At 43.1% G+C, this 27,330-nt stretch overlaps 3 protein-coding genes and 1 long non-coding RNA gene across 9 annotated transcripts in view; all 4 read right to left on the minus strand.

Moving 5' to 3' along the window:
- The window catches only part of Uba4 (Ubiquitin-like activating enzyme 4), a 78,346-nt gene extending 77,343 nt beyond the window's left edge, over window positions 1-1,003 (minus strand). Inside the window, exon 1 of the mRNA XM_069319884.1 lies at window positions 897-1,003. The gene's annotated coding sequence lies outside the window, so the exon portion shown is untranslated. The remainder of the gene's footprint in view (window positions 1-896) is intronic.
- A 736-nt stretch (window positions 1,004-1,739) lies between these two features.
- LOC123747344 (uncharacterized) lies at window positions 1,740-10,560 on the minus strand. Of its 2 annotated transcripts, XM_045729503.2 has the most exons (9): window positions 10,310-10,560; window positions 7,794-7,999; window positions 6,235-6,465; window positions 5,772-5,945; window positions 5,136-5,261; window positions 4,399-4,564; window positions 3,765-3,902; window positions 2,733-2,823; window positions 1,740-2,581 (listed from the first exon to the last, which is right to left on the minus strand). In XM_045729503.2, the coding sequence occupies exons 1-8, from the start codon at window positions 10,350-10,352 to the stop codon at window positions 2,741-2,743; spliced, it is 1,167 nt and encodes a 388-aa protein (XP_045585459.2). In that variant the 5' UTR covers window positions 10,353-10,560; the 3' UTR covers window positions 1,740-2,581; window positions 2,733-2,740. The 2 variants fall into 2 exon arrangements, with proteins under 2 accessions (XP_045585459.2, XP_045585458.2); XM_045729502.2 differs by having other exon boundaries at window positions 1,740-2,823.
- A 2,121-nt stretch (window positions 10,561-12,681) lies between these two features.
- On the minus strand, window positions 12,682-23,312 carry LOC138349832 (uncharacterized). The gene is made up of 2 exons (XR_011226125.1): window positions 20,348-23,312; window positions 12,682-20,316 (listed from the first exon to the last, which is right to left on the minus strand). It is a non-coding gene; the product is annotated as an uncharacterized lncRNA (long non-coding RNA).
- Window positions 23,313-26,183: 2,871 nt separating this feature from the next.
- Lrp4 (LDL receptor related protein 4) overlaps window positions 26,184-27,330 on the minus strand; it is a 222,350-nt gene continuing 221,203 nt past the window's right edge. For all 5 annotated transcript variants that reach the window (XM_069319939.1, XM_069319940.1, XM_069319941.1 and 2 more), the window contains 2 exons: window positions 26,827-27,146; window positions 26,184-26,601 (listed from right to left, as the gene is read on the minus strand). In XM_069319939.1, the coding sequence (XP_069176040.1) occupies window positions 26,488-26,601; window positions 26,827-27,146 (434 nt within the window). In that variant the 3' untranslated portion in view covers window positions 26,184-26,487. The remainder of the gene's footprint in view (window positions 26,602-26,826; window positions 27,147-27,330) is intronic.

Below are 27,330 nucleotides of genomic sequence, written 5' to 3' on the forward strand. Positions count from 1 at the left end.
TATAATTTGTATTTATTTATTAGCAAATAAATATACCAGAGTCCGCGTCTCTGATAATTCGTGTAAGTTACTATGATCATTGAATAAGTTACTCTGATCACAATCTTCCAGGTTCCTTATAATCTTTCTAAAGCACTATGTTATCCGTAATGACGGATAACATGTTATGTTATCTGTAATGAAACGGTTACCAAATATTGTCTGACTGACGCCTGTACCTCCGACCTGGCCAATTTAAATGTTAAACTGACTCGATAGAACAGTTGTTGTTTTAGATTTAGTTACTCAGAACGAAATGTCCATGTAGCACGGGCTATGGTGAGCCCGTAATGCTTCGATAGAACGAACACTTTCCTTTATATATACTTGAGGAAGGTGTTGACAAAGAGAGACCGTTACAATTGCCTGAAGTGATGCTTACGGCCACATTAACAAGTGAGGGGTGATGTGAATTGGAGGCGAGAGACATGGGAAGTCAACATTGAATATAGAACATGGCTGGAAGTGAAGTAGACGATTGATTGATTGATTTATGAAGACTAAGTTACCCAAGAGACGACAAGGGTATGGTTGGGTAGCCCGTTAAGTGGTAATTAACGAAGTAAACCAAGAAGACTAAGCCACTCAAAAGGAGGCACGGGCATGAATAGCCAATAAATGAAGTAGACTGATGAATGGTGAAGATTAAGCCACTGAAGAGGTAGCATGGGCATGAATAGCCCGTAATTGAAGTAGACGTGGAGAGCTGATATATATATATATATTGTCGGTGTGTGGGTGGGGGGGGGGGGTAAAAAGGGCTTAATCGGGTCAGGGATTGCCTAGTACAGTTAATTTTGTTATATTTTCCTTAATTCTTATATTATTTAGCAAACAGAATCACTTCCGTAACTTACGTTAGCGACAATAATCCGGGGTGCTTGCTGGAAAGATGGAAGCTATGAGAAAGTGCGGAGCAACGCGAAACCACACCTTCCCTCGTCCAGGGCAGGAAGCCCACTGCTTGGTGACAGGTGTTCGTGTCGGAGTGATACTTTGCGCGGGAAATATGTTTCGAATGTTGATTGATATTTTTTCCTTGTATGTTTCATACATATTTGTGATATTGTGAAAAAATCAAGCTAAATGAATATAACCTGTGTTTAGCTACGTATGTTTTGGAAGCCGAAGTAATATGTTTCATTGGACTCGTTGGGGATTGTTTTGAACCCTTAAACGACTGCAGGTGATATTAACATTGGCAGTTAACCTCAGAAATTCGAAGCCTCATTTATAAAAGCAGATTAACGAAGCTTAATATGCATTCTTTAGAAAGGCGCAGAAGGGGGGCAATATAACTGAAGTATGAACATGAATAAAAAGGTATACCAATGGGGGAATCAATATGTTTTTTTAAATATTTACACACACGCACTCAAAAACAAATTAATGAAACAAATTGGATGAGTTTAGATTTAGAAAAGATTTGGTAAATGCTGGTTTGGAAACAGGATTGTAGATTCTTGAAACAAATTACCGGGTAAAATAGAGGGAGTGGGATCATTAGATTGCTTCAAATGAAGTTTACACATGTATACAAAGTCTGTCTTCTCGGATAATTCATCGGGCTTTGATATCAAAATCCCCAAAATACAACATATAATGGACTATAAATCACAGCGATATGTAACAGGATTCACTGGTGTATCAAACTGAAAACCCAAATTTCTCTCGACACGAGGATACAAAATAAACATCAATAATTCTTATTAATTTATTAATAAAACATGGCACATGAGGTTATAATATACAGATGTGGGGGTGATGAAATGTTCCCCATGTGTATAGTAGTTACACACACACACACACACACACACACACACACAGGAAGTAATGTGGTGGAGGCTGACTCCATACACATTTTCAAGTGTAGATATGATAGAGCCCAATGGGCTCAGGAACCTGTACACCTGTTGATTGACGGTTGAGAGGCAGGACCAAAGAACCAGAGCTCAACCCCCGCAAGCACAACTAGGTGAGTACACACACACACACACACACACAGCCATTATACCAATTAACTTTCACAACTGCATTCCAAACTTTTTTTCCATCAAGATATCAGATAACTCCAAGAAGATGGTGCTACTGGCATAATGCTAATTTATGTAATGTCACGCATATGAAATGAACTATACAATCACTATAATATTCTTTGTAAATTTGATCTGCAACACTGTCAACATTCAAAACTTTTCTCTAATATAATGCATCACAGTGTTGTAGTTTCCATTTCTATATTTAGGAACTCATTTTCTGCTGTTACGTCTTCGTTATCAGTTGCGAAAAGATGGAAAGATTTCACTTTACGGAAGGAAGTTACTGTCGAAGCCTAAGGCAGCAGTAATGGAGCAGCAGTCAATGGAGTCACTGGAGAAGCAGTCACTGGAGAAGCAGTCACTGGAGCAGCAGTCACTGGAGAAGCAGTCGCTGGCGCAGCAGTAGTCACCTTAGCTGCGTCACTGGCGCAGTACTCCCTGGAGGAGCGTTCACTGAGGGAACACTCACTCCTCTAGACAGCAGTCACTGCAGAAGCCTACACCTGAGAGAGACTCGTTGTTTGAACACTCGTAGGCTAAGCAATTATTAAATTAGCATTCTGTGGCTTAGCTCTCACTAGAGCACGTTGTAAAATGAGCCCCTTACACTTAAAGAGTAGAAGCTCAAGAAACACTCTGTCGAGCAACACTCACTGGAAAATTCACCAATTGAAGAGGACGAGGATGGAGGCCACCAGGGTCGACACGACAAATGCGGGCGCCACCGTCAGGCCAGTGCTGCCACCTGTGGATGTATACACAAGATATTACCTAGAGCCGCACATGTATGATATATTTTCTTCTAGCTGAAGATGAGATCTAACCATGAAGGAGTATCACCTTCTCTAAGCCCAGTTGCCTCCTTGATATGTTGTATTAGTAAAGGTTTGTCTTTGGACTCAACTAGTAAAGTGCTTCACGTCTCTTTGTTTCCATGGATATTTTTTTTATGTTCATTCAATTTATGGGTGGTTTAAATCACTCATGACAAGGATTTTGTTCCCCTGGTTCTAATAACTACATCTGCTACACTGTATTATAATTATATTTTGCTGTTACTTTACATTTCCATGCCTTTGTACCCCGCTATATCGTCCAGGGATTGAACGGTATAGCGACGGTCTCGCTATCTACAGGTCAATCCCCGACCGTCCAAGTGATTGGGCACCATTCCTTCACCCCGTCCCATCCCAAATCCTTATCCTGACCCCTTCCAAGTGCTATATATAGTCGTAATGGCTTAGCGCTTTCTCCTAATAATGGCTTTGATTTTAAGTTTTTATTTAAATTAATATTGTATTTACCACTACTAATGACACTGCACTTCCAACTGTCACTGTAATTACTACTAAAGCTAATGAGTGCAATAATTACATAAGTTATTACCAGAGCTGGAGCCCCTAGGGCAGTTCGTTGTTGCCTTCGACCTCGTTCTGACAGTTCTTGCGACGGCGCTGGAACTAATCGCATTGGCGTTTGCCTTTCCATTGGAGAATTTCGGCGCCGTGGAGAGGAGGGACCTGCTGCATGGGTGACAGCTTCTCCCCCCATATCAACCTATCCTGCTTTATGCCCTGGAGAGGCTACTCCAGACCGACAACCAGAGCGCAACTCCATAGTCTCCTGAGACTGAGGGATGCCTAATACCTACTACTATTACTTATTAAAAAAGAAGTCACCACTCACCGCCAGCAGTTTGAAGTTGGAGAAGAGCGTTGGTGAGCGTGGTGGAGACGAGGCCTAGCGCATCCTGGCGGGTCTGGGTCAGGAAGACTTCCACAGAACAGTCCTCCTCGCACACTTCTCCTGACTTCCGGTACACATCTGCAACAATGCTCTCACACATTGGTCCAGTTCTCTTTCCTGAGTTATTTCGCTTACTACTTTGGTGATGGCCTTAAAGCCTATCAATTTCTGGAGGGTTATTGAGGCTGTGAAAATAGCTTACAGACCAACCAGCAAGTATATACAGTAGAACATTAACTTTTAACAGTTTAGTATTGGACTATGGCCTGGCGATTTCTGGAGGGTTATTAAAACTGAGACAATAGCTTACTGACTAACCAACAGGTATATTTATCCTCAGAATATTCAGTAAGAAATTATATTATCAAAGTATATTTATAGAAAATACCGAATGCATTTTATGTATTATTTATTCATGTCAAAAAGTGTCAAAAAGTTATGGAAGATATATTTCCTGTTTAATACGTGAATAATTAACTGGTCTAAAAACAACATAAATTACTACTTTGTGGATTAATGAAAAGTTGAAAGGGTACACTGACTTGTGTCTACACTGACCCGTGTCTGTGAGTACCTGTGTCTGTGAGGAGGACGGCTGGCAGGGACATGGGTTCGTCTGAGGGCTGGAAGGTCCAGAAGTGGAACTGTGCCTGGTGGTTGAACATGTGGAGTGAGTCGCCCACACTTCGGTTGGTCAGGACCCGCAGCTCCTGCAACCGTAGCTTGCTCGCCTTGGGGTCCTGACGAAGGGAAAGCATTGGTGAGGAGATGAATGTTTATGGGGTTTTAGGATCCTGGCGAAGGCAAAGGGAGTACTGCTATGTGTTAGTGCCTCTGTAACAATGTACCACTCACTCGCCAAAATCAGCACTTGCATAACTCATTACACCTTCTTGTTAAGGTACAATGGGTTATGCAAGGTGTAAATAAATAAAAAAATAGATTTGATTTGGTTATTAGCTTATAGACTAGGTGTCAGGATAACCATCATGTGAATTTATATAATTGCCCGAACGATATAAATATATACAGAGATCATCACCGAAGAGGACAAGTCCTTGCAAAATGTTCTGTAAATAGTGAAAAGACTGACAAATCAGTGATTTAGTAATTTTAGACAAAAATAATTCGTTAAAATTCATTAAAGAGATCATTTTTTAATGCCTTAGCCTTATAATGGTTAGTTGTTCTTATGCCATTGTGGTACGGGAAATAGAAAGCAACCGGCAATTATTAACAAATTGACTTTCAACCGAACACACTATATACTGCCTCTTCCTCCCTCCGTACACTCAACAGACGACGGCTCACCTCATTGTAGTTGGCTATGATGGTCCGGGCGAGGTGCTGGGCGGCCGATGACCCGGTGGAGAAGAGAGCCAGAAAGTCACCTTTCTTACCTCTGGTTCTGATCTCCTGGTTCGCCTCCCGGAATGCCTGTAGTAGTGAAGTTGTTACAACATCTTGTAAACGCTAATGACGTTGTACTAGTGACCCCCAAGTGCACGCCAGCACAAAGCTTATGAGTTGATGACGGGGGGGGGGGGGGGGTAGAAATAGCTTAAACTACTCTGTCCCTTTGAGATGTATTTTTTCTTGTCTCAATAAACATACTTGAACTTGAGTTGATGATGGTATTTTAAATGGTGGGTCAAATTCACCTGCAAGGCTCAGGTGTCACTGAAAACCTCCTTAAATATGAACAATTAATTTGTATTCAATTTTGGAGAGTGAGATTGACGCTGTTACCTTAAAGTTGTCTTTCGAATGGCGAGAAGAACAGTTCAAAAACTTTGGAACACTATGGCAAGCATTGTATCCTATGAAATGCCAAAACCTGACAAATGTATCATTGGCTCAAATGTTTTAAAATTTAACTTATTATTTTATCATTCCACTCATAGCATTATGCAAGAAGCAGGAGCACTGAGGTATATGTAATATTACCGTCTCAAAGCCTCGAGGAAGATGCTGACTGCTGTTCTCGGTACTGAAGCGGGTTATAGAGTCGAGGATGATGGCTCCAGCAAAGTTGTCCACCGACTGGTTGATGAAGGGCCACAGCCACTGGTGGAGGAAGTGGTAGGAACCCGGAGGTCCGTAGCGAACGCGGGTGTTCTCCTGTTGGGGTTGACTTATTAATTACTCTGGCACAGTAACAAGGTGTGTGGTGGTCTGGGGGGGGGGGGGAGGCGCAACACCTTGACACACCCATAATGTACTTTGTCTTACACTTGGTCACCTTACAAGGAGGTCTGGTCGAGGACCGACCCGCGGGGACTCTAAGCCCCGAAATCATCGCAAGGTAAGGTAACACTCGCACAGTTTAACTCTTGAAGTAAAGCATAAATTATATTTTAAGCTAGTCTTTTCAATTCCCTTCTAAATTGTAATATTTAATAAAACTTACATATTCTTTTGTATTGAGATCGAAGGCGACGAAGAGAACGGTGCTGGCTCGCCGATATTGTTGTCTGGTGACCGCCATGTAGCTCCTAGCGACCTCCAACATGGCCGCCACCCCGGCCCCGTTGTTCTCAAGAGGAGACTGTTCCAGGTTGGAGTCGTAGTCTGCTCCCACTAAGAGCACAGGACCTCCTGCATGGCCTCTAGCTACCCCCACTATGTTTTCTCCGGCGACCTGGAAATCGCAGTAGAATTATTCGTACGTTTTGGCATTGAGGATGAAGCTCGACTAGCCATACAATTAAACTACGTTACGCTCAAATTATATTACTTATCTTAAGCTTATAAAAGACCCATAAACAACATAGTGCCCTTCATAAATAAATAATGTATGAAATGAAATGCATCCCAGAATAATATATTGGGAAGGATGAAGGTCATTACTACCCTATTAGTCATCTAATACTCTCCAGCCCCTCCATGTGATGCATACCACTTGCCTTTGACAACGTGAAGATTGTGATTCTAACATTATGGTTGACGAAAGAGCAAAATACAACCTAAAAATAAATAACTGACTGAATTTTCTAGAATTATAACATTATTTTACGCATTCATTTAAATAAGGCACAAAAAGTGGTGAACATTTTCTCGATCCTAGGGAGCTCACAGGTAAAGTTAACTTTGCTGAGATAGTAAAGTGAGCCAAAGTTTGTGTGGAAACAGGAGTGAGGAAGATCTGAAGGAACAGATGTATAAGCATAAGGAAGCCTCGGAAGAGAGAGAGCACGGGAGACATCTCCCGTCACGCAGGGTGCAGTCGCACCTCCACAGATCTCCAGTATCAGCTCTTGATACTGGTAACGGCTCAAAAGGGCCACCACTTACGGGCTTTTCATGCCCGTGCCACCTTTTGGGTGGCTTAATCTTCATCAATCATCGGAAGAGAGAGTTGGAACAAATAAGAGACAACTATGAGAGACAGATAAATAAAATGAAGAAATTGGAGAGAAACTAGCTAAAATGAGTGAAGAATTACAGTAACTCAGAGCCCTAAATTACAGGAAAAACAGTGACAGGTGAACCTGCTGAAGCAGAATGGATACATGAGGGTATAAGTAGGAGTCAATAATTTCGCTCAGCTGGGAGGGTGTTATGTAATAGATAAGGGATCACAGGATTGTCACCAACGTATGTTAAACATGTTTGTGTGAATTGGGTCGAGTATAAATAGGAGTTGCCTCTAATACGTCAATAACATTTTGTAGTTTACCCATGTACTTATGTACTTAAAATAACAAGGTAGAAGAAAAAAAAGATGGTGGGCATCGCACGTCAAACTGGAAACTAACAATCTATGAAAAAGCAGACAAAGAAGATAATTTAACACACACACACACACACACACACACACACACACACACACACACACACACACACACACACACACACACACACACACACACACACACACACACATTCATTCACGAATCTTCCTGAAGTGGCACAAAACACACACACGCGTCTACCCTGTTTTGGTATCAAGGGTTCAAATGTTCATACCGAGTTTTCCTGTGAATTGGTGTAAATATCTGTGGTAAACTGGTTAATTTCGAGGTCGAGGCCGTACTGCTTGAACTGTTCCTTAATATAGTCCCGGGCTTCCGTCAAGGGCTTGTTGCTGGGGGCCTCAGGGTGGCGAACGCCCAGAAAATGTCGCAAATGGTAGGCAACGTTGGCCTCCTCTGCAAAACAGTTCTGCGATACACCTAGAGGATAAATATTATATTAATGGATTTATATATAGGTAAGTACTTCATAATACCATAATTAAGTACTTACCATAATTAAGAAGCATATATTCCCTCGCTCTTGGTTTTTTAATACAGTTGTGTACCCCACTACTCGGTGTAGATGCACTGGGAGTTTTGGACTATGTTCAGGATTAAAATATTCTTGCTGGTTGGTTAGTAACTAGTGCAGTTACATGTCACGGTGTTAATATCCCTCGTGCAGTTGACAGGCCTTAAGCTCAACACTAAAATAAACCTCTTTTTGGTGTATATAAACTGCTGGTTTAATTTTGACCTAAGTAAGTAATTATCAAAAGAAGGCACCAAACCGGGAAGGCAATGTATTATCATCAAATGTGCGGGATATTCAGAAGGTGCTAAATATCACTAAAGATGCCAATACGAGAACAAACGCACATAAGGCGAACGATACCAAAGGTATCTGATTCACCAAGGATTCTACCGAGAGAGTTTTGTCCTAAGCTATATACAGGTATACTTAATGATTTGTTAGTAAGATCTTGTGGTGGGCTTAATAATCCGTCAGAGATTTCTCATCGTGAGAAAAGGTAGGCTAGACATGATAAGCAGAGAATTTTTGCCAACTAGATTATAAAACTGAACTTCCACTAGCAATTAGTTTCTACCCTCAACTCAAGTCTCATAACAAAACCTGATCTACGTTTATCTCCTCCAAAACTTGCATTTGGATGCGGAGTTATAGTAAATAATACTTCCGTGTTAAAGCTTTATGAATTCTATGAGAAGAGGCGTCGCTTGTACCAACAGGTCGTGACGGTGGGTGAAAAGGGCACAACACAGGCCAGTAATGGAGGGTTGTAACATCTGACTCTGTTTGTGGCGTCTGGGTGGAACAAATGATGCCTCAATACAACACAAGGCACACTGGAACACCCTCATGATGGAACGGTTCCCTGACACATTGGCAAGGTCAGTAGGTCATTTGAAATATGTATGAATATTTTATCATTATTATTTATATTCGGGAAAATTTATTATGGATAATCTTTTAACGTACATGTAGAAAAACGGGAAAATTAATAGTGACTGTGCCATTTACATTAATATTTCAGGTGTGCCGTCAGTGCAGGTGGTGGTAGTAAAGGGTGAGTCACTAATGCCACCGCACCAGCGCTGGTTGTGACCTTACAGCTTATATTACTCACCTTGATAATCAAACAGCCTCATGTAACAGGAAAACACAAGATTAACACTGGTACAACCGGAATAGTGATGAAATGCTATTGAAACAGCAGAATACTGTATTAATCCATTTCCGGATACTATCAGCGTTGACCTTGGTAATTTAGTTCAATTAGGTAATTTTGGATCCCTTACATTGGTGTGGGGCGGTGGCGGATAGGATTTCAGAGCCACATAATAGGTTCAGGGCCTGAATGAGGAGGATTGGCCCGTAATACTGAAGTTTTTTATGCATCGTACGCATCTGATTAGGCTACATAGTTGACTTGTTTTATTTACATAATGGTATATCGTGAAAACGGGCTGTGATAGTGTGTATATAGTCTATTCTTCTCACCCTCACCTCTCTATGACTGTCTCCCTGACATTTCATGACTTGAAATTGAGTTTGTTGAGAAGTTAATTCGCAATTTAATACTATTAATTTTTTTACTTATGCCCAATTAATAGACAAATTGTAAAGTAGCCTAACTGTGACGTAGCTACTACAATTATTACTACTGTTGACCAGTAGTCCATTCTCATCGACTTGAGAATGGTCCAGGATGGACCGAAACGTCGTCGTCCTTTCACCTTCTAGTGTGTGGTCTGGTCAACTTACTTTAGCCACGTTATTGTGACTCATCGCCTGCATATTATTACTGTTGTTATTGCTACCGTTGTTATTACTATCTGTTACAGCTACCCTTGTTATTTTCTGTGATTCAGTCTGCTCTTCAAGCATTTGAAAATTTCTCCTGCTTTCTAATTTCTAGTGTGTGTGTAGTCTAGTTTCACCAATAGCCTCATACCTCACTTTTTGCTTATGGTTATTCATTACCTGGTAGAATATCTTCGGTTCAAAGGTAAATCAGAAATTTTGCTCTCCTGATTCTCCAGAGTGCTATATGTCTCTCAATGATGTTCTCGGTGAAACTGAATTACTCAACCAGTCCTCAACAATAGCATGGCGCTCTACTTTCGTATTGGCATCCTAAACTTTAATATTCAATACCATAAACAATGCTGTAGAGCCATACTGGCTTAGAGCTTTCTTTGGATAATTACAAGTCACGTACGTACCTAATAAGACGAAAACCGTCCAGCAGGTGATTCCGACAGCCATGGTTGCTTGAGTAGTAAAGTAAGATAAATTCAAACGTCGTCCTCCACACTGGCTCTCTTATCACACACGCCGCCTGATATCAATCGTATCAAGCCCGTATTATCTGGTAAGCGTGAATAACGGTGAGCACAAGTACAATAGTTAACTGTTACCCTCCTTCACTGGATTCCCGGCGGCTACTGAGTGCCTGACGGAACTGACACAGCCTTTTAACCCTTCACATAACTGGCGGCAAACACCCAGCTGGAGCAGAGTGACGTATGACCCGCCAAATCGTCACACCTTTTCGCGGGAAATGACACACAGCTGATAAAAATGCTTATTACTAATTGCCGGAAGCAGGTTAGAAGGGGGAGGGAGGGGGTGGAGGATAGAAATAGCCTAGTCTAGTACATCCCAAAATGTATACATTTTGGGATGTATTTTATTATCTCAATAAACTTACTTGAACTTTGGAGAGGAACCATCGGCTAACAGTAGTAAAGATAAGTAAAATTCTCTAGGGAAACGTTGACTATTTCTCGCAGTTGTTTTATTTATTTACGTAATATTGTTTCTATCAGTGACGGAATGTGCAACAGCTTCGCTTGCTAACAAGTCAATTTAAACACCATTGAGTGGTTTGAGAACCATGTAGGCTCGGGGTTCAGCCTTACCGAAGACATGGATTTGTATTCCTTGAAAATGTGTTCAATCACGAAAGTGCTAGGATTATTTTCGTTTAATTTTCATATATTATATTATATATATATATATATGTGTGTGTGTGTGTGTGTGTGTAGGGGGGGGGAGGGGGCGAGCTTTAAGTCGTATAATGTAAGCTGTTGGAAGTTGATCTTCCTGAGGGCTTAAGCAACATCTGGTAAAGAGATGTGGTCTTGATTTTAGTAGTGGTTGGGAAGACCGCTTAAAATAACTATTGCAGGCGATGAGTTACAATAACGTGGCTGAAGTATGTTGACCAGACCACACAATAGAAGTTGAAGGGACGACGACGTTTCGGTCCGTCCTACCGACTAGAGAATGGTCCAGGACGGATCGAAACGTCGTCGTCCCTTCAACTTCTAGTGTGTAGTCTGGTCAACTAAAATAACTATTGTTGTACCCATGTATAAGAATGGTGACACACGCGTGGGTTTTCCATCGCATACATCCACAGTGGCGTTAGGCAACGACACGTTCTCACAAACATCAAATTTTAAGTGGATTTGCCTAACTAGAAAAGTTCGAGCCTAGGAAATCCATTTAACTTATTGATGCCCATACTCTTTATTCCGAGGTGGCATCAATATTGCGGCGCTTTTCATTTCACTAAAGCTTAAAATTTAGACGTGGAGGATGATAACAACATGATTACAATATATTGAATGTGAACAGAGTGGAGAAGGGCAGAAGTAACACTAATGTCTCGCCTGTGTTTGGTCGCGTTTGTGTTCGTAGCCTTGTCGACGGCAGCGTCGCGCTGACATGAACGAGGGACACTTATCATGTTTCCACCGGTGTCTGAAATTCTTACACTATCCATATTTCGCGATATATGACATATGTATAATTATAATTAATGTATAACCACTGCTTTGTTTCTTGAATAGTTTTCAATTCTAACTTGACTATTTTACTACTGCAAAGAAACGACGTCATCATCTCCAGTAGCTTGAAGTTACGAGAATTGTTCCATCGTAACACTGACGCAGCTCTGTACAATAAGTAGACTCAGTTGTGGGAATATCCGCTCACCCCCTAACCAGTTCCCACGGTGTCAGCGTACAGTATTTCAACATTACGACAATGTGACAAGCTTATAATATTTCACCATTACACATTGTGAAAAACATATAGTGTGTATTTCAATATTACCACTATGTAACACAAGTGCATATTCTGTATACGCCTGTGACACTGCGACAATATGACAAGCGTATAATATATATGTTTAGCCTGTTCACTAGTTTCCTTTCCGTAAAACCTGACTTTGCCTCAAAAATGCGAGCCCAAGCAACCCACCTGACATATAAAGGCAGGTGCATAGAAAACGTTTGAGTAATACGTCGTAATTTTAACAACTTTATAGATTCGTAAAAAATGAAGACGCTTTAAGTGATATGACAGATTGTAGACGTTTCAACAAAAGCCAGAACGTCGGTTTTTGTGCCATGATGTGGCAATTGTTTGTCACATTTAGAGGTGATACTCTTATTCACTCTTATAACTATAGTTAATAACCTTATTTCAGCTGATATATAGGAAATCAGTTACGTTAATGAGCTGCAGCTAAACACAGTTTGCCCCTCCATCTGTAAGCGAAGGATAAGAAAACCATTTTGGAACATTAGTTTACAAAATGTATATTTATCTCCTATGAGCAGTTGACGGCTACAACTCCAGAACATCACTCGAGTGCCGACCACCACATCTTATATAATCAATATTTATATTTGCTCCTCGAGCTCTTGGGCAATTAACCTTTGCTGGAGGTTGAAATTTTGAGTCTAGTAAACAATAATTAACGCATCATGTTAGTGAGTTCCCTAATTAAATAAATGTTTGAAAAATACTTCTGGCTGCCAACTGGTGCTCAGAGGGCCAATAAGCACTAGGATAGTGAAACTGCTGCTGATTGGTGCGCTGAGGGCCAATTAGCACTTGATAAGTGAAACATTCGGATGCTGATTGGTGCTCCGAGGGCCAATTAGCAATAGTGAAACCCTAGACTGCTGACTGGGCCTCGGAGGGTGAGAGCGGCCCACTGTAGAGAGCAAGCAGGGGCTGCCGACACTCTGGCTCCGTCCCAGAGCCCGGCCCTGGGTATAGCAAGCGTGTAACATACAATACAATGTTTCTGACCGAATATCGTCGGGATAAAGCGGCCGTGCCCGCAGCCCTAATAAGGTCGCCCGCCCGTGAAAGCATGGTGGAGTGGCCGACCTCATGGAGGATGTGGTATACAGCTCTCCTCCCAACTCTTTACTTTAAAATGGACACGTTCTGTTTTTAAAAGTTTCGGGGGAAGGCGCCAGCTTGGCTCACAGACGGCCTTCCTGGGCACCAGTTATATTATATATGCCAAGTTCAGACTCCTCTCCGTGGCTACATAACGAACAGATAACGATTGTACCAAGACTAATAACGAAATAATTGGATGTATCATGACCCAATTGTTTGTTTATTGTTCATAATATTTAAGCTACTCTGTACCTTAATGTAGCTGACGTGCAAGATTGCTGCTGCATCCGAGCATAGCTCATGTACAACAGCACAGTTGACGTGCTATAAAGCCAACTAATATGCCATAGCTTACCCGGCATATCATAACACAGCTCATGTGCTACGCTACAGCTGACATTCTATAGCCCACTTGACGTTAAGATAACACAGATGACATTATAGCACATTTGGAGCTGACTTCCCAAAACAAAGCTGAAATACTGTAACAGCTGAGATACCATAACACAGCTGACCTACCACAACACAGCTGACAAGATAACTCAGCTGCCCTAGCATAACAATCCACGCAGCGGCTGGGCGCAAGGAACAGTAGCCTGTCTGTATTTTCAAAACTATATAAATGTTCGACAAACATATTATATATATATATATATATATATATATATATATATATATATATATATATATATATATATATATATATATATATATATGTGTATATATATATATATATATATATATATATATATATATATATATATATATATATATATATATATATATATATAAAGTATTTTGTATGGCTAGATGTATAAGCCACGGACTCTTTTTTTTTCAACTCCCGCAAACTACCATACATACATACAATATAATTGTCTAAGAATCTGTGTGAGCAGGAGATGTAGACCTCAAATGAAAATAGAAACGGCATATATATACAAAAAACATTGGATAAGGACAGACTATTTGTACACTTCATAAAAATACTGGTCAATTTTATACATAAGACAACATTTTTAATTGTGAAGGAATCTGAAGTAAATAACTTGCTTAATGAATTATAAACATCAATGTAATTTAAACCGAGCAGTGAAGATAATAACAAAAAGCTCTTCACTAACATTTGATTGTTGCTTTTGATAGAGAGAGCATTAATTGTGCCTTCACGTCCTCAAGCCTTACTAGACTTACTAGCTTACTTAAGTAAAGACTTACTTAAGTAAAGACTTAGACTTACGTAAAGACTTACGTAAGACTTAAGTAAAGACTCAAGACTTACTAGCTAATAACTATTTATACATGAGTAAGAATAAACAAATAGAGACCTATAACATTTCTTGTTATATTACCCGGCATAATTAAAATGAAGATATATATTTACTAAATCTTTTCAGATATAAAAATATTCGACAAGATGTGTTGATTCGTATCGCATTGCCTTAGAAAGTTTGTGAACTAGCATAACACAAGATAAACTGTTTCTCCCTGCTAAACGAAGTTCAAATTAATGTTACGAAGCGGGATAACTCAGAAACACTCGAGAGGAGACGCCACCAGTTACCTGGGTCAGGCGAAGGAAACGAATATCACATAAAAGGAAAATTCACTGCATCGCTTGGCGCGATTCCTCACTGAGGACGTTTGAAAGCAGCAGGATAGATATTATCCATGTTGCAAGCGTAAAGGATTTAAGACCCTCTATTCCCGATACCTAAACTATACACCCTGGAAACACAAACCGAAACTGTCTCTATTTTCTGCTTGTTACAACTTGTAATAAAGTTGTTACATCTTGGCTTAACGTGTTTATGACGTATTAGAACGTTGTTACAACTTGCTATATTGGTTCTTGTAACTGGTTAGGTGTTAAAACTTGTTCGAACGTTGTACCAACGTCGTAGTTTCGGTGTGTGTTTGGCGGGCATGACATTTTTGTTTGAAACCGACACGTGGTCTACTGCGCCCGTTCTCGGTCTCTCAGCGTCAACCCTTGAACGATAGTTAGAGTCGCAGAGCAACCCCAGCTTTTAAAAAGTCTCATTTCAGAAAAAAACCCCATAATGTTATGAAGGAGGATATGAGACTTGCTCAGCCTATCTCTGCGACTATGTTGATTGACTGTGATACCAATAACGATATGGATTCGAGAGCCATTATGAAGCATCGAATCGAACGTTCGAACCCCATAAAATGGGTGCGAGAAGTATATTTTATTTTTATAACATTTTCCCGACTACGTAAGAACAATGGACATATATCTATCTTTTTTTTTACGTGGCGAAGCGTGTGTTCTATAAAAATAACAACTGCATCAAAGGGAAAGTGTCTGGGTTGGAGAGGGCCTCAAGGTGGTAGGTAAGACAAGACACGTGGACCAGGATTCAACAAGCTACTTACGAACCTGTAAATCTTTTCTCGATCTTTCGCGGCTTTGTTTACATTGACTGAACATATTACAAGCATCGAAAATATCCACAATGATATATTATTGTTATAAAGCAACCCGTCCTCAGTCTATGTTCATTCCAACCAACGTTCGACCCAAAAGAGACGCATTCATAAATTGTAACATGTTCATTCAAAATAGGAATTTTCTCAATTATAAATTAGTATTAATATATATTAGCATATTGTGCACATTTAGACGCAGGCTAAGCTAATTTAGGTGTTTAGGTTCTGTTGGCGATTATTTGTATTTGTAGTACGTGGGTGAAACATTTATAGCGTTGTGGTTCGATCAAAAGTCGTCAGCGAAGCACTGTTTGAGAAATGTTCGAACGTCATCAGTTGTGAGTCGTGTGTGTAAATCATTTTTCATTCATAAACAGGAGGGTTTGGCAGGTGCATGAAATCACTTTTGATCTTTATTTATGAGGATGGGCTGTATAAAGAGCCTCCAAATGCTGCAGATTCCATGTAAATATAAACAAGTCGCCAAAGATTGAGAAAATATGTATAGGTTTGTAGGTAGTTGCGTAACTGCTTGATGAATCCAGCCCGTGGGCCGGCCAGGCAAGGTCGTGCACGCCCAACCTTGCGCAGCTTAGGGGTTTTGGAGTTCACCAGCTGTTAAACGTTTTCCAAGTTTCCACCAAGCTAATTGGTACACCAAGTTATACGATTTATAAAAGCCATGAGCTCTGGGATCCGCTGAAGATGTGTAGAAAGGCGAGAATGGTGCTGAAAAAAGTGGGCAGGGGGGATAGGGGGCAAAGAAAGACAGAAAAAGAGAGAGAGAGAGAGAGAGAGAGAGAGAGAGAGAGAGAGAGAGAGAGAGAGAGAGAGAGAGAGAGAGAGAGAGAGAGAGAGAGAGAGAGAGAGAGAGAGAGAGAGAGAGAGAGAGAGAGAGAGATGGGTGGGGGGGGGGGGAGATATGAAGAATGGGGGGGTTTAAGGCCTAAATAAATATATACTTCCTGGGTGGAGATATCCCGCGGACCAATGCCCGCCCCCCAAACAAAAACAAAACAAAACAAAAACCTTTAGGGACTGAAAACGAAATGTTAAACAACTCTGTTCATTTATTCAGTACCTCTCTCGTCCCCAACATAAAGCAACAAGGGGAACAATGTGACGAGAGTATAGGCGAAGATACTGTGTGAGAGCCTGAGCAGCTGGGGCCAGCGGCCCTCGCTGCCAGACATCCAGGACTAGAGGAAAGGCTGGCGGCTGCAAGCCTTCTGGTGGTACGCTACCTTAGTGACCTGCCACACACTACACTACGTACAGAAACAATATGCAAGTTAGACGGAAATGCTAGTTTGATCGACCCTTATAGCGAGCTAGCACCTGATGACATTTCATAGTACTCAGGACGTGTTGATGTGGGTAATTGTGATGCAGGTGGGGGTGGGGGGGGCGAAGCAGACGATTAAAAATTTAAAATGTAAAAATATTCGGGCTTGTCTTTACCCTACTGGTTCCTGTTCAACATGACGTTCGTTGATGTCTCTTCTTCAGTGAAGTTAAGGTGTCGGAAGTTGAGTGGTGGCATAGGGATGGTGAGAAGAACACAGTCTGACGTCATTAAGCCCAGGAACCAATCAGAACTCACAAGACCAACACGAGTGGACTCTGGCACAAAAGCGTCCGGGAAATACCTGGTCTGCCACTTCCTCCCCCCCCGCACCCGCTCCACAAGTACAGAGTGTTTAAAGTCTTTCACCCGGGATCACATTAGCAATAAACTGGTACGACAAAGTGAATTCACTGCGATTAAAAAAGATAACAGGTTTTTTGTAACGTGATGTGAGTCGCACGTGAGAGGTGGCGGGAGGCGACCTGGCACCGCCATCGTACGCGTCAGCCTCCTCACTTGTCTTCAGTAAAGTTGGCGGCATTGAGACGCTTCGCGCGGTAACATGTTAATGCTTACAAATATATGACATTACAACGATACACATGGAAAATATCCTTTATTTATAGGACACCTAGGTTATACAAGATTTATTCAACGAACAGACATTACAATAATTGTCCTTACGATTAGGCATGTTAAGCGTCTTGAATTGGTAAAACCTTCGTAACAATGATGCAAAGGTATTCATTATTACCTACACACACACACACACACACGCACGCACGCATGGCCCATCTCACACTGTCAGCAACCCTCCACACCACCTGCATCAGCTTCGCATTCAACTCCCTAAGCTTACCTCACCTAACCTATTATAAGCGTTACTGGTCGCTGTAGTGAGCTCTGAACACACTCAAGCGCTAGCCAGTATAGCAGTTTATTCTCCAACATTTGTTTCCCTGTAGTAAACGATAATATTGATAAGCCCGCGTTTTACAGTACAGTAGAATCCAACACGGATATAAGGAATCACCGCAGCGGGCCTGTCGACCCTATTCTGGTCGGAGGCCCTGTAGACCCGTCCCACTCCCCACAAGTACCTATTGACACGATATTCCGGTTGCCGCGTCACCTTCAGTAACGCCAACAATGCATCAGCACAACCCGACACCAGTTACGCTCACTTCAATATTCCAAGCGGGCGTTCTAAGTGCTCATGTTATGTGGTTCTGTCATTGTCTCCCGCGCCATGATAGGTGTCGTCTCACTCTCCACTGCTAGCTGATATGTTAAAAAAGGAAGAGCCAGTGTTCAACCCCACCTGCAGTACCTCCGTCGGTTGCTTGCCCCGAGCCAATTACACCGTACTCGTAATCAACAAACAAAAATTATACTTATTGAGCAAAATCTACCGTTTTCTACGCTTCTAGACGACAGGCAGCAAACAGTTGTTTCTACCGCCAAATTTTGAGTACGGTATATATTAGATTGTGATTTACGTTAATGTAGTTGTAAACCCATAATTCATGACCGGGCTGATGGACTGCCAAACTGCTGCCACCTGGCAGACACACCTGCCGTAAACACACACATAAGGTTCTCCTCAGTAAATATGTCTTGTTTAAAATTATCACCTGTGGTTGGCACGGCAAACTTCGTTAACAAGTACCATATAAGCTTATAAACAATTAAAAGAGGGGGACATAGAGTATCAGTAGTCGAGAGGTAATCCCAGAGGACTGCCAGCGTGTGTACAAAAGCGGACTACATCCTTACTTTAGATCTATATATATCACATTCTTTCAACTCTTGTAACAATTGTATTTATTCATCGTTTTCTATGAGCCGAGGTCGCGCTCAGCTTTGGCGTACTCTTAAACAAAATTAGCTGCCATACCAAGCTATGTGTCTAGAGCAGAAACCTGCATTTATCAAAATACATTATATGCCATTATAATTCAACATTCTGCAGTTATTTATTATAATATAACATTTGATATACTTAAATCTACCAGGGTTTTCTCTTTAGAGTTACAAATATTTAGATATTGAACTCTAAACAATATATATATATATATACATATATATGTATATATATATATATATATATATATATATATATATATATATATATATATATATATATATATATATATATATATATATATATATATATATATTTCACATTGTAGCAAATTATATGATAAAAGACAACTTTGAAGACATGCCCCAGAATTCTCGACGGAAACTGTTCTAGGACAAAAGTCTTCATAGTTATGGTTTCATCACACACACACACACATATATATATATATACATATATATATATATATATATATATATATATATATATATATATATATATATATATATATATACATATATATATATATATATATATATATATATATATATATATATATATATATATATATATATATATATACGAATAAACAAATAGACTTTCATTAGTAACATCTCAACAACTTACACTAAGTTTACAGAGTTAAAACTTGATATTTACTAAGGAGAACCAGACGACGGGTAGCTGGGAGCTGGGCCCTCATCTCCCCCCCCCCCACACTCCCCCACGGCACCTCACACCTTGGTCCTCACGCTGGACAAAAAGGGTAACCCTTAATACATCACCAGTACTGGACCATAAAGGGTAACCCTTAATACATCACCAGTACTGGACCATAAAGGGTAACCCTTAATACATCACCAGTACTGGACCATAAAGGGTAACCCTTAATACATCACCAGTACTGGACCATAAAGGGTAACCCTTAATACATCACCAGTACTGGACCATAAAGGGTAGCCCTTAATACATCACCAGTACTGGACCATAAAGGGTAACCCTTAATACATCACCAGTACTGGACCATAAAGGGTAACCCTTAATACATCACCAGTACTGGACAAAAAGGGTAACCCTTAATACATTACATGTGGCACAAGTCTTCCATTACAACTTTCTTTAATTTTTGGGTAAAATATATAAATCCGCCATAATATTCATGGCGTTAATCTGTCGAACTGGCGAGATACTCAAATTTGATCGTGAAGCCAAATCTCTTATTATGTGGCATACAGTCTTAGGCTCGGCAACATTTTAAGATGCCATGGTGTCAGCGAGGGTCCAGGTCTACACAGGACTCCATGACTCACAGCAAAACCACTCAGTGTACACAGGACTTCGTGACTCCCAGCAACCTTATTCAGTGTATACAGGACTCCCAGCAACCTTATTCAGTGTATACAGGACTCCCATGACCCCACAGCAAAACCACTCTGCTTGTCCCGCTTCGTCAAATACAAGAACAGTCCACAGTATCGTGGGTGCAACAATTAAACTTTAAACACACGCATTTGAGACCCGAATCCGTATCAGTGTGTCAGGCAGGCCTGGCCAATTATCAAATCGTTACTGAAAGTTTTGACTTGATAATGGTCCAAGGGAAAACAGAGACATTAGCACATTGTTGACATCTCTAATGTGCGGGTTTTGTGTTGACTTTTAGCCGCTAATTGATCATATGCTAAGGGGGAAGGAGTCACCGCTAGCCGAGTGTGGTGTGTGCTAGGACTGCCCCACACGATCGAGGAGTGGCATGCTGTTATCGTATTTCTAGAATATCTTCTGATCAATACAAATGCAGTTATCGTCTCGAAAAATATACAAAACAAATAACTGAGACATTATTTACGGATTTACCATACTTAATTCAGTAGAAGCAGGTTGAGGACAAATTCCAGAGTTGAATTGTGGTCATATTTAGAAAGGGAACCAGACTGCTACACGTTTACCCCCAAACACAACCACACGGCCCCAATATACCTCGTACATGTCACTGAAATACTCTGTTTTGAAAGTTTTCTTGAATCCTGACTAACGACACTGGGCGAGCTGTAAGTGGCAACATTGCTGTTGGTGATTTCGTGCGGTGAGGAAGTCATCAATTAGCACATCGTCTGTTAACACTCCGACTCTGTGTTATCCTTATCGGTAGATAACGTTCTGAATGCGTTGACTCAGTCCAGGACAAATTATCTTTCATGGCGGACTCGGCTAACTCGGTTTTTCTTAATACTGATACAAAAATCATTTGCTATTATTTTTTTTCAAGTTCAGTTCATTGTAATCATCCAGTACTTCAAAGCCTCTTTTGTTTTTCCTTCTCATACACTTAATTCAAGTCACACTTGCGTATAAATTTGCTTACAATAGTAGAAGTAGATTGCTGTACTTGTAGCACTTGTAGAAAGTAGATTGCTGCCTTGTAGCTGCATTTCAGTCACATTAGTGACTGAAATGTAGCTACAAGTGACCCCACGAGAGTATTCCTTCAGCGCCACGCATAAGGTCTGCAAGGACTTGTCTCAACACAGAGTTTACCAGGCTGGGTTGTGCGGAGGTGAAACCTGTGGTCCAAGTGTCGGGGAGGTGAGGCAACCTCGCCACTATCGCCGTAACAATAATAATATTGGTCGCTCTTCTGTCGCCTCCTCCTCAAGCTCTGCCCTCTTGACAGACAAATCATTCGTGATTCGCGGTACTTCATTTCATAAACATAACCATCAGCTGTTGTAGGCAACTCCTCGGAAATACATGAGAATCCAACTTTCTGATCTGCAAAATATAATTTTAGAGGACAGACGTTAAGTGTAGTAGACGGCTTTATATAGTTAGGTCCTGACCGACCAGGCTGTAGTGGGAAGCATCAAGCCAAGGTATGGGGAGAGGTTTAAGGCGGGGGAGAGGGGGGGGGGGGGAAGGGGGGCTGTTGCTGGTTGTACTTGACCAAGAGAAAGATATTTGGTAGAAGTATGCCATTTCCCTTCGACATGAGTGATAGGTGTAATTCAGTACCTGAGTGCTGTACAGGGTACACAGCAGTGCTCTAAGCGACCAAGTTAACACTAAGCAGAAGCATCAGGGACTATACACACACACACCTCGTGGAGCACTTCGTCACACGAACACTTGGTCGAGAACGGGTCCTTTACTGGTGGCAGCGTGGATCCTGGCGAGATGGCTACACGTGGCTACCTGTAGACTGTGTGATACTAGGTCTCTTTGTAGTCTGTGTGGGGTGGTGAGTGCTGGTCTACTGTAGTCTGTGGTACTTGGGACTGTTTGTATTCTGTGAGGGGTGGTGAGTGATCGAGGCTACCTGTAGCTGGTGTGGGTCAGTGGGTGCTGGGGGCTACCTGTAGCTTGTAGGGGTCAGTGGGTGCTGGGGCTACCTGTAGCCTGTGTGGGGGTCAGTGGGTGCTGGGGCTACCTGTAGCCTGTGTGGGGGTCAGTGGGTGCTGGGGCTACCTGTAGCCTGTGTGGGGGTCAGTGGGTGCTGGGGCTACCTGTAGCTGGTGTGGGTCAGTGGGTGCTGGGGCTACCTGTAGCCTGTGTGGGGGTCAGTGGGTGCTGGGGCTACCTGTAGCTTGTGGGGGTCAGTGGGTGCTGGGGCTACCTGTAACCTGTGTACTCACCTAATTGTACTCACCTAATTGTGCTTGCGGGGGTTGAGCTTTGGCTCTTTGGTCCCGCCTCTCAACTGTCAATCAACTGGTGTACAGATTCCTGAGCCTACTGGGCTCTATCATACCTACATTTGAAACTGTGTATGGAGTCAGCCTCCACCACATCACTTCCTAGTGCATTCCATTTATTAACTACTCTGACACTGAAAAAATTCTTTCTAACGTCTCTGTGGCTCATCTGGGTACTAAGTTTCCACCTGTGTCCCCTTGTTCGTGTCCCACCCGTGCTGAAGAGTTTGTCTTTGTCCACCCTGTCAATTCCCCTGAGAATTTTGTAGGTGGTTATCATGTCTCCCCTTACTCTTCTGTTTTCCAGGGATGTGAGGTTCAGCTCCTTTAGCCTTTCCTCGTAGCTCAAACCTCTCAGTTCCGGGACGAGCCTGGTGGCATACCGCTGAATCTTCTCTAACTTTGTCTTGTGTTTAACTAGGTATGGACTCCAGGCTGGAGCTGCATACTCCAGGATTGGTCTTACATAAGTGGTATACAGGGTTCTGAAAGATTCCTTACACAAGTTTCTGAAGGCAGTTCTTATGTTGGCCAGTCTAGCATATGCCGCTGATGATATTCTTTTGATGTGGGCCTCTGGGGACAGGTTCGGTGTGATATCAACCCCCAGATCCTTCTCTCTATTTGATTCTTGCAGGATTTCCCCTCCCAGATGATACCTTGTGTTCAGCCTCCTGCTCCCTTCGCCTAATTTCATCACCTTACACTTTCCAGAGTTGAACTTCAGCAGCCATTTTCTAGACCATTCCTCCAGTTTATCCAGGTCATCCTGTAGTCTCTGTCTATCTTCATCCGTCTTGATTCTTCTCATAATTTTTGCATCATCAGCAAACATCGAGAGGAATGAGTCTATACCCTCTGGAAGATCGTTCACATATATTAGAAACAGGATGGGTCCAAGTACTGAGCCCTGTGGGACTCCGCTGGTGACATCTCGCCACTCTGATGTCTTCCCCCTCACCGTTACTCGCTGTTTCCTGTTGCTTAAGTACTCCCTTATCCACTGGAGCACCTTCCCTTTTACTCCTGCCTGTTGCTCCAACTTTTTTAACAGCCTTTTATGGGGTACTGTGTCGAAGGCTTTTTGGCAATCCAGGAAAATGCAGTCGGCCCACCCTTCTCTTTCCTGCCTAATTTTCGTTGCCTGGTCATAAAATTCTATTAACCCTGTGAGGCACGATTTACCATCTCTGAACCCATGTTGGTGGTGCGTTACAAAGTTATTTCCCTCCAGATGCTCTACGAGCCTTTTCCTCACGATCTTCTCTAGCACCTTGCATGGTATACAAGTTAAGGAAACTGGCCTGTAATTCAGTGCCTCTTGCCTGTCACCCTTTTTGTATATTGGGACCACGTTAGCTGTCTTCCAACTTTCTGGTAAGTCTCCTGTTTCCAGTGACCTGTTATACACCATAGAGAGTGGCACACTTAGTGCTTCTGCACCTTCCTTTAGTATCCATGGTGAGATTCTATCAGGCCCAACAGCCTTTGTCACATCTAGCTCCAGCAGACACCTTTTGACCTCATCACTGGTGAGGTCAAATTCCTCCAAGGTTTCCAAGGTTGCCGCCTCCTCATTTAGTGCAGGGGCTTCTCCTTGTTCTATTGTGAAGACCTCCTGGAATCTCTTGTTGAGTTCTTCACACACCTCCTTGTCATTCTCTGTGTATCTGTTCTCCCCTTTCCGCAGCTTCATCACTTGTTCCTTCACTGCTGTTTTCCTCCTGATATGGCTGTGGAGCAGCTTTGGTTGGGTCTTGGCTTTACTCGCGATGTCATTTTCAAACTGTCTCTCTGCTTCCCTCCTCACTCTGATGTACTCATTTCTGGCCCTCTGGTACCTCTCCCTGCTCTCTGGTGTTCTGTTATTTCTGTAGTTTCTCCATGTTCTTTTACTCAGTTGTTTCGCTACCTTACATTCCTGGTTGAACCATGGGTTTTTCTGTTGTTTTTCGTTTTTCTCCTTTTGGACAGGGATAAACCTGTCTGCAGCTTCCTGGCACTTTTGGGTGACAATATCCATCATGACCTGCACATTCTTGTCTCTAAGTTCTGTTTCCCATGGTATTCCCATTAGGAAGTTCCTCATCTCGTCATATTTTCCTCTTCGGTAATTCAGTCTTTTCCCCTCCACTCCCATCCTTGGATAGGTTATCCCTACCTCCACCAAGTACTCAAAGGTCAGTACACTGTGGTCACTCATTCCTATGGGGGCTTCAACTTTGACTTCCCTTATTTCTGACTCATTTAGGGTGAATATTAAGTCGAGTCTAGCTGGTTCATCATTGCCTCTCATTCTTGTGGGTTCCTTGACATGCTGGCTCAGAAAATTCCTTGTTGCCACTTCCAAGAGTTTAGCTCGCCACGTATCTGCACCACCATGTGGGTCCCCATTCTCCCAGTCTATCTTTCCATGGTTGAAATCACCCATGATTAAGAGTCTTGAGCCATTCCTGCAGGCAACTGAAGCTGCTCTCTCTATTATATTAATAGTTGCCATGTTGTTCCTATCAAACTCCTGTCTAGGTCTTCTGTCATTTAGGGGAGGGTTGTAAATGACTGTCACTATTATCTTAGGTCCACCCATTGTTATAGTTCCTGTTATGTAATCTCTGAATCCGTCACAGCCCGTAATTTCCATCTCATCAAAACTCCAGTACTTCCTTATCAGCAGGGCCACTCCTCCACCTCCTCTCCCTTCCCTCTCTTTCCTTACTATATAGTAGTCCTTTGGAAACACAGCATCTGTTATGACTCCTGACAATTTTGTTTCTGTGTAGGGGTCAGTGGGTGCTGGGGCTACCTGTAACCTGTGTGGGGGTCAGTGGGTGCTGGGGCTACCTGTAGCTGGTGTGGGTCAGTGGGTGCTGGGGCTACCTGTAGCCTGTGTGGGGGTCAGTGGGTGCTGGGGCTACCTGTAGCCTGTGTGGGGGTCAGTGGGTGCTGGGGCTACCTGTAGCCTGTGTGGGGGGGTCAGTGGGTGCTGGGGGCTACCTGTAGCCTGAGTGGGGGGGGTCAGTGGGTGCTGGGGGCTACCTGTAGCCTGTGTGGGGGGGTCAGTGGGTGCTGGGGGCTACCTGTAGCCTGTGTGTGGGTCAGTGGGTGCTGGGGCTACCTGTAGCTGGTGTGGGTCAGTGGGTGCTGGGGCTACCTGTAGCCTGTGTGGGGGTCAGTGGGTGCTGGGGCTACCTGTAGCTGGTGTGGGTCAGTGGGTGCTGGGGGCTACTTGTAGCCTGTGAGGGGGTCAATGGGTACTGGGGCTAACTGTAGCCTGTGTGGGGGTCAGTGGGTGCTGGGGCTACCTGTAGCTTATGAGGGGGTCAATGGGTACTGGGGCTAACTGTAGCCTGTGTGGGGGTCAGTGGGTGCTGGGGCTACCTGTAGCCTGTGTGGGGGTCAGTGGGTGCTGGGGCTACCTGTAGCCTGTGTGGGGGTCAGTGGGTGCTGGGGCTACCTGTAGCCTGTGTGGGGGTCAGTGGGTGCTGGGGCTACCTGTAGCCTGTATGGGGTGATGGGGTTATATATAGCTATTTAGTGGGTGGGTGGGGGGCAGGGCTATTTGTAATCCAGCAGGCGCAGTCACTGTGGTGAGGGTGGAGGGCGAGGAGGCAGGTGTGGGTGTTGCAAGCATCGCACACCTGCGACACATCTGTAATGCATCTGTTACCCTTTACGACAGGTGAAGGCGGGTGTGTGAGCTAGGGTATGGGGCTAGCCCCTCCCATGGGAGTGAGTGACGGGGGGTGGGAGAGAGAGAGAGAGAGGTGGATCCAATGCGAGGTGGGAGGAGCTAACTAGTGGGTTGGTCTGGTGGTGTGGGCGGCGTGGGCGTAGTTAGGTGACGGGGTCTGGGCGTGTGGGCGGCGTGGGCGGTGGACTCTCATGCTCAACGCTGCTTCCTTCACTAATCAGCGCTGCCACCTCTCCCTTCTCCTCAAACATCCGGCCCTGTGGGGTGGAGAAGGGGAGACAACGATAGTGATGATGCTAGGGGCCCTGGCACTCCTTGTTTTGATCTAAGACGTTTACTCCCACTGTCTTCTATGATTCCATTAACGAAAGCTTAATCACATGATGGGGTTGTAATACACACACACACACACACACACACACACACACACACACACACACACACACACACACACACACACACACACACACACACACACACACCTGGTGGTTGGCTTCGTGGTGCAGTCGTCTCCAGGTAAAAGGCTTGCGGTCGGTGTTGACGTCGGAGTTCGAAGCGCTGTAGGTGGGGTTGGTGTAGGTGAGGGCGCCTCCCTTGGGGCCTTCCACCATCTTGGTCTGCTTCTTGTACTTCCACCAGGCGACGACGGCCATCATTGCCAACACTGACACCGCGAACACCAGCGCCAGCACCGCCAGCAGGGGCACCAACCCTGGCGGGTCCTCGCTCGACGGCGTCCCCCCCGGCTTTTTAGGGGTCTTCTTTGGGAGGTCAGGCTTCGAGGGTACTTTGAACAATGGACCTGCAAGGTTAAGGGATGTTTTCAGTGATGTTGAGTGAGTGTCGAGTGAGTGAGTGAGTGAGTGAGTGAGTGAGTGAGTGAGTGAGTGAGTGAGTGACAGAGAGAGAGAGAGAGAGAGAGAGAGAGAGAGAGAGAGAGAGAGAGAGAGAGAGAGAGAGAGAGAGAGAGAGAGAGAGAGAGAGAG

The sequence above is a fragment of the Procambarus clarkii genome, chromosome 94 (genome assembly GCF_040958095.1).
Source record: "Procambarus clarkii isolate CNS0578487 chromosome 94, FALCON_Pclarkii_2.0, whole genome shotgun sequence".
Lineage (NCBI taxonomy): Eukaryota > Metazoa > Arthropoda > Malacostraca > Decapoda > Cambaridae > Procambarus > Procambarus clarkii.

What these genes read in the sequence shown, in the direction of transcription:
- LOC123747344 (XM_045729503.2), bottom strand. Translation starts at nt 10,352, where the DNA reads ATGGCTGTCGGAATCACCTGCTGGACGGTTTTCGTCTTATTAG. An exon ending in TCATAGCCAACTACAATGAG is followed by an intron (nt 4,565 to 5,135) that starts GTGAGCCGTCGT and finishes TCCCTTCGTCAG; the next exon opens with GACCCCAAGGCGAGCAAGCT. An exon ending in CCAACTTCAAACTGCTGGCG is followed by an intron (nt 2,824 to 3,764) that starts GTGAGTGGTGAC and finishes ATACATCCACAG; the next exon opens with GTGGCAGCACTGGCCTGACG.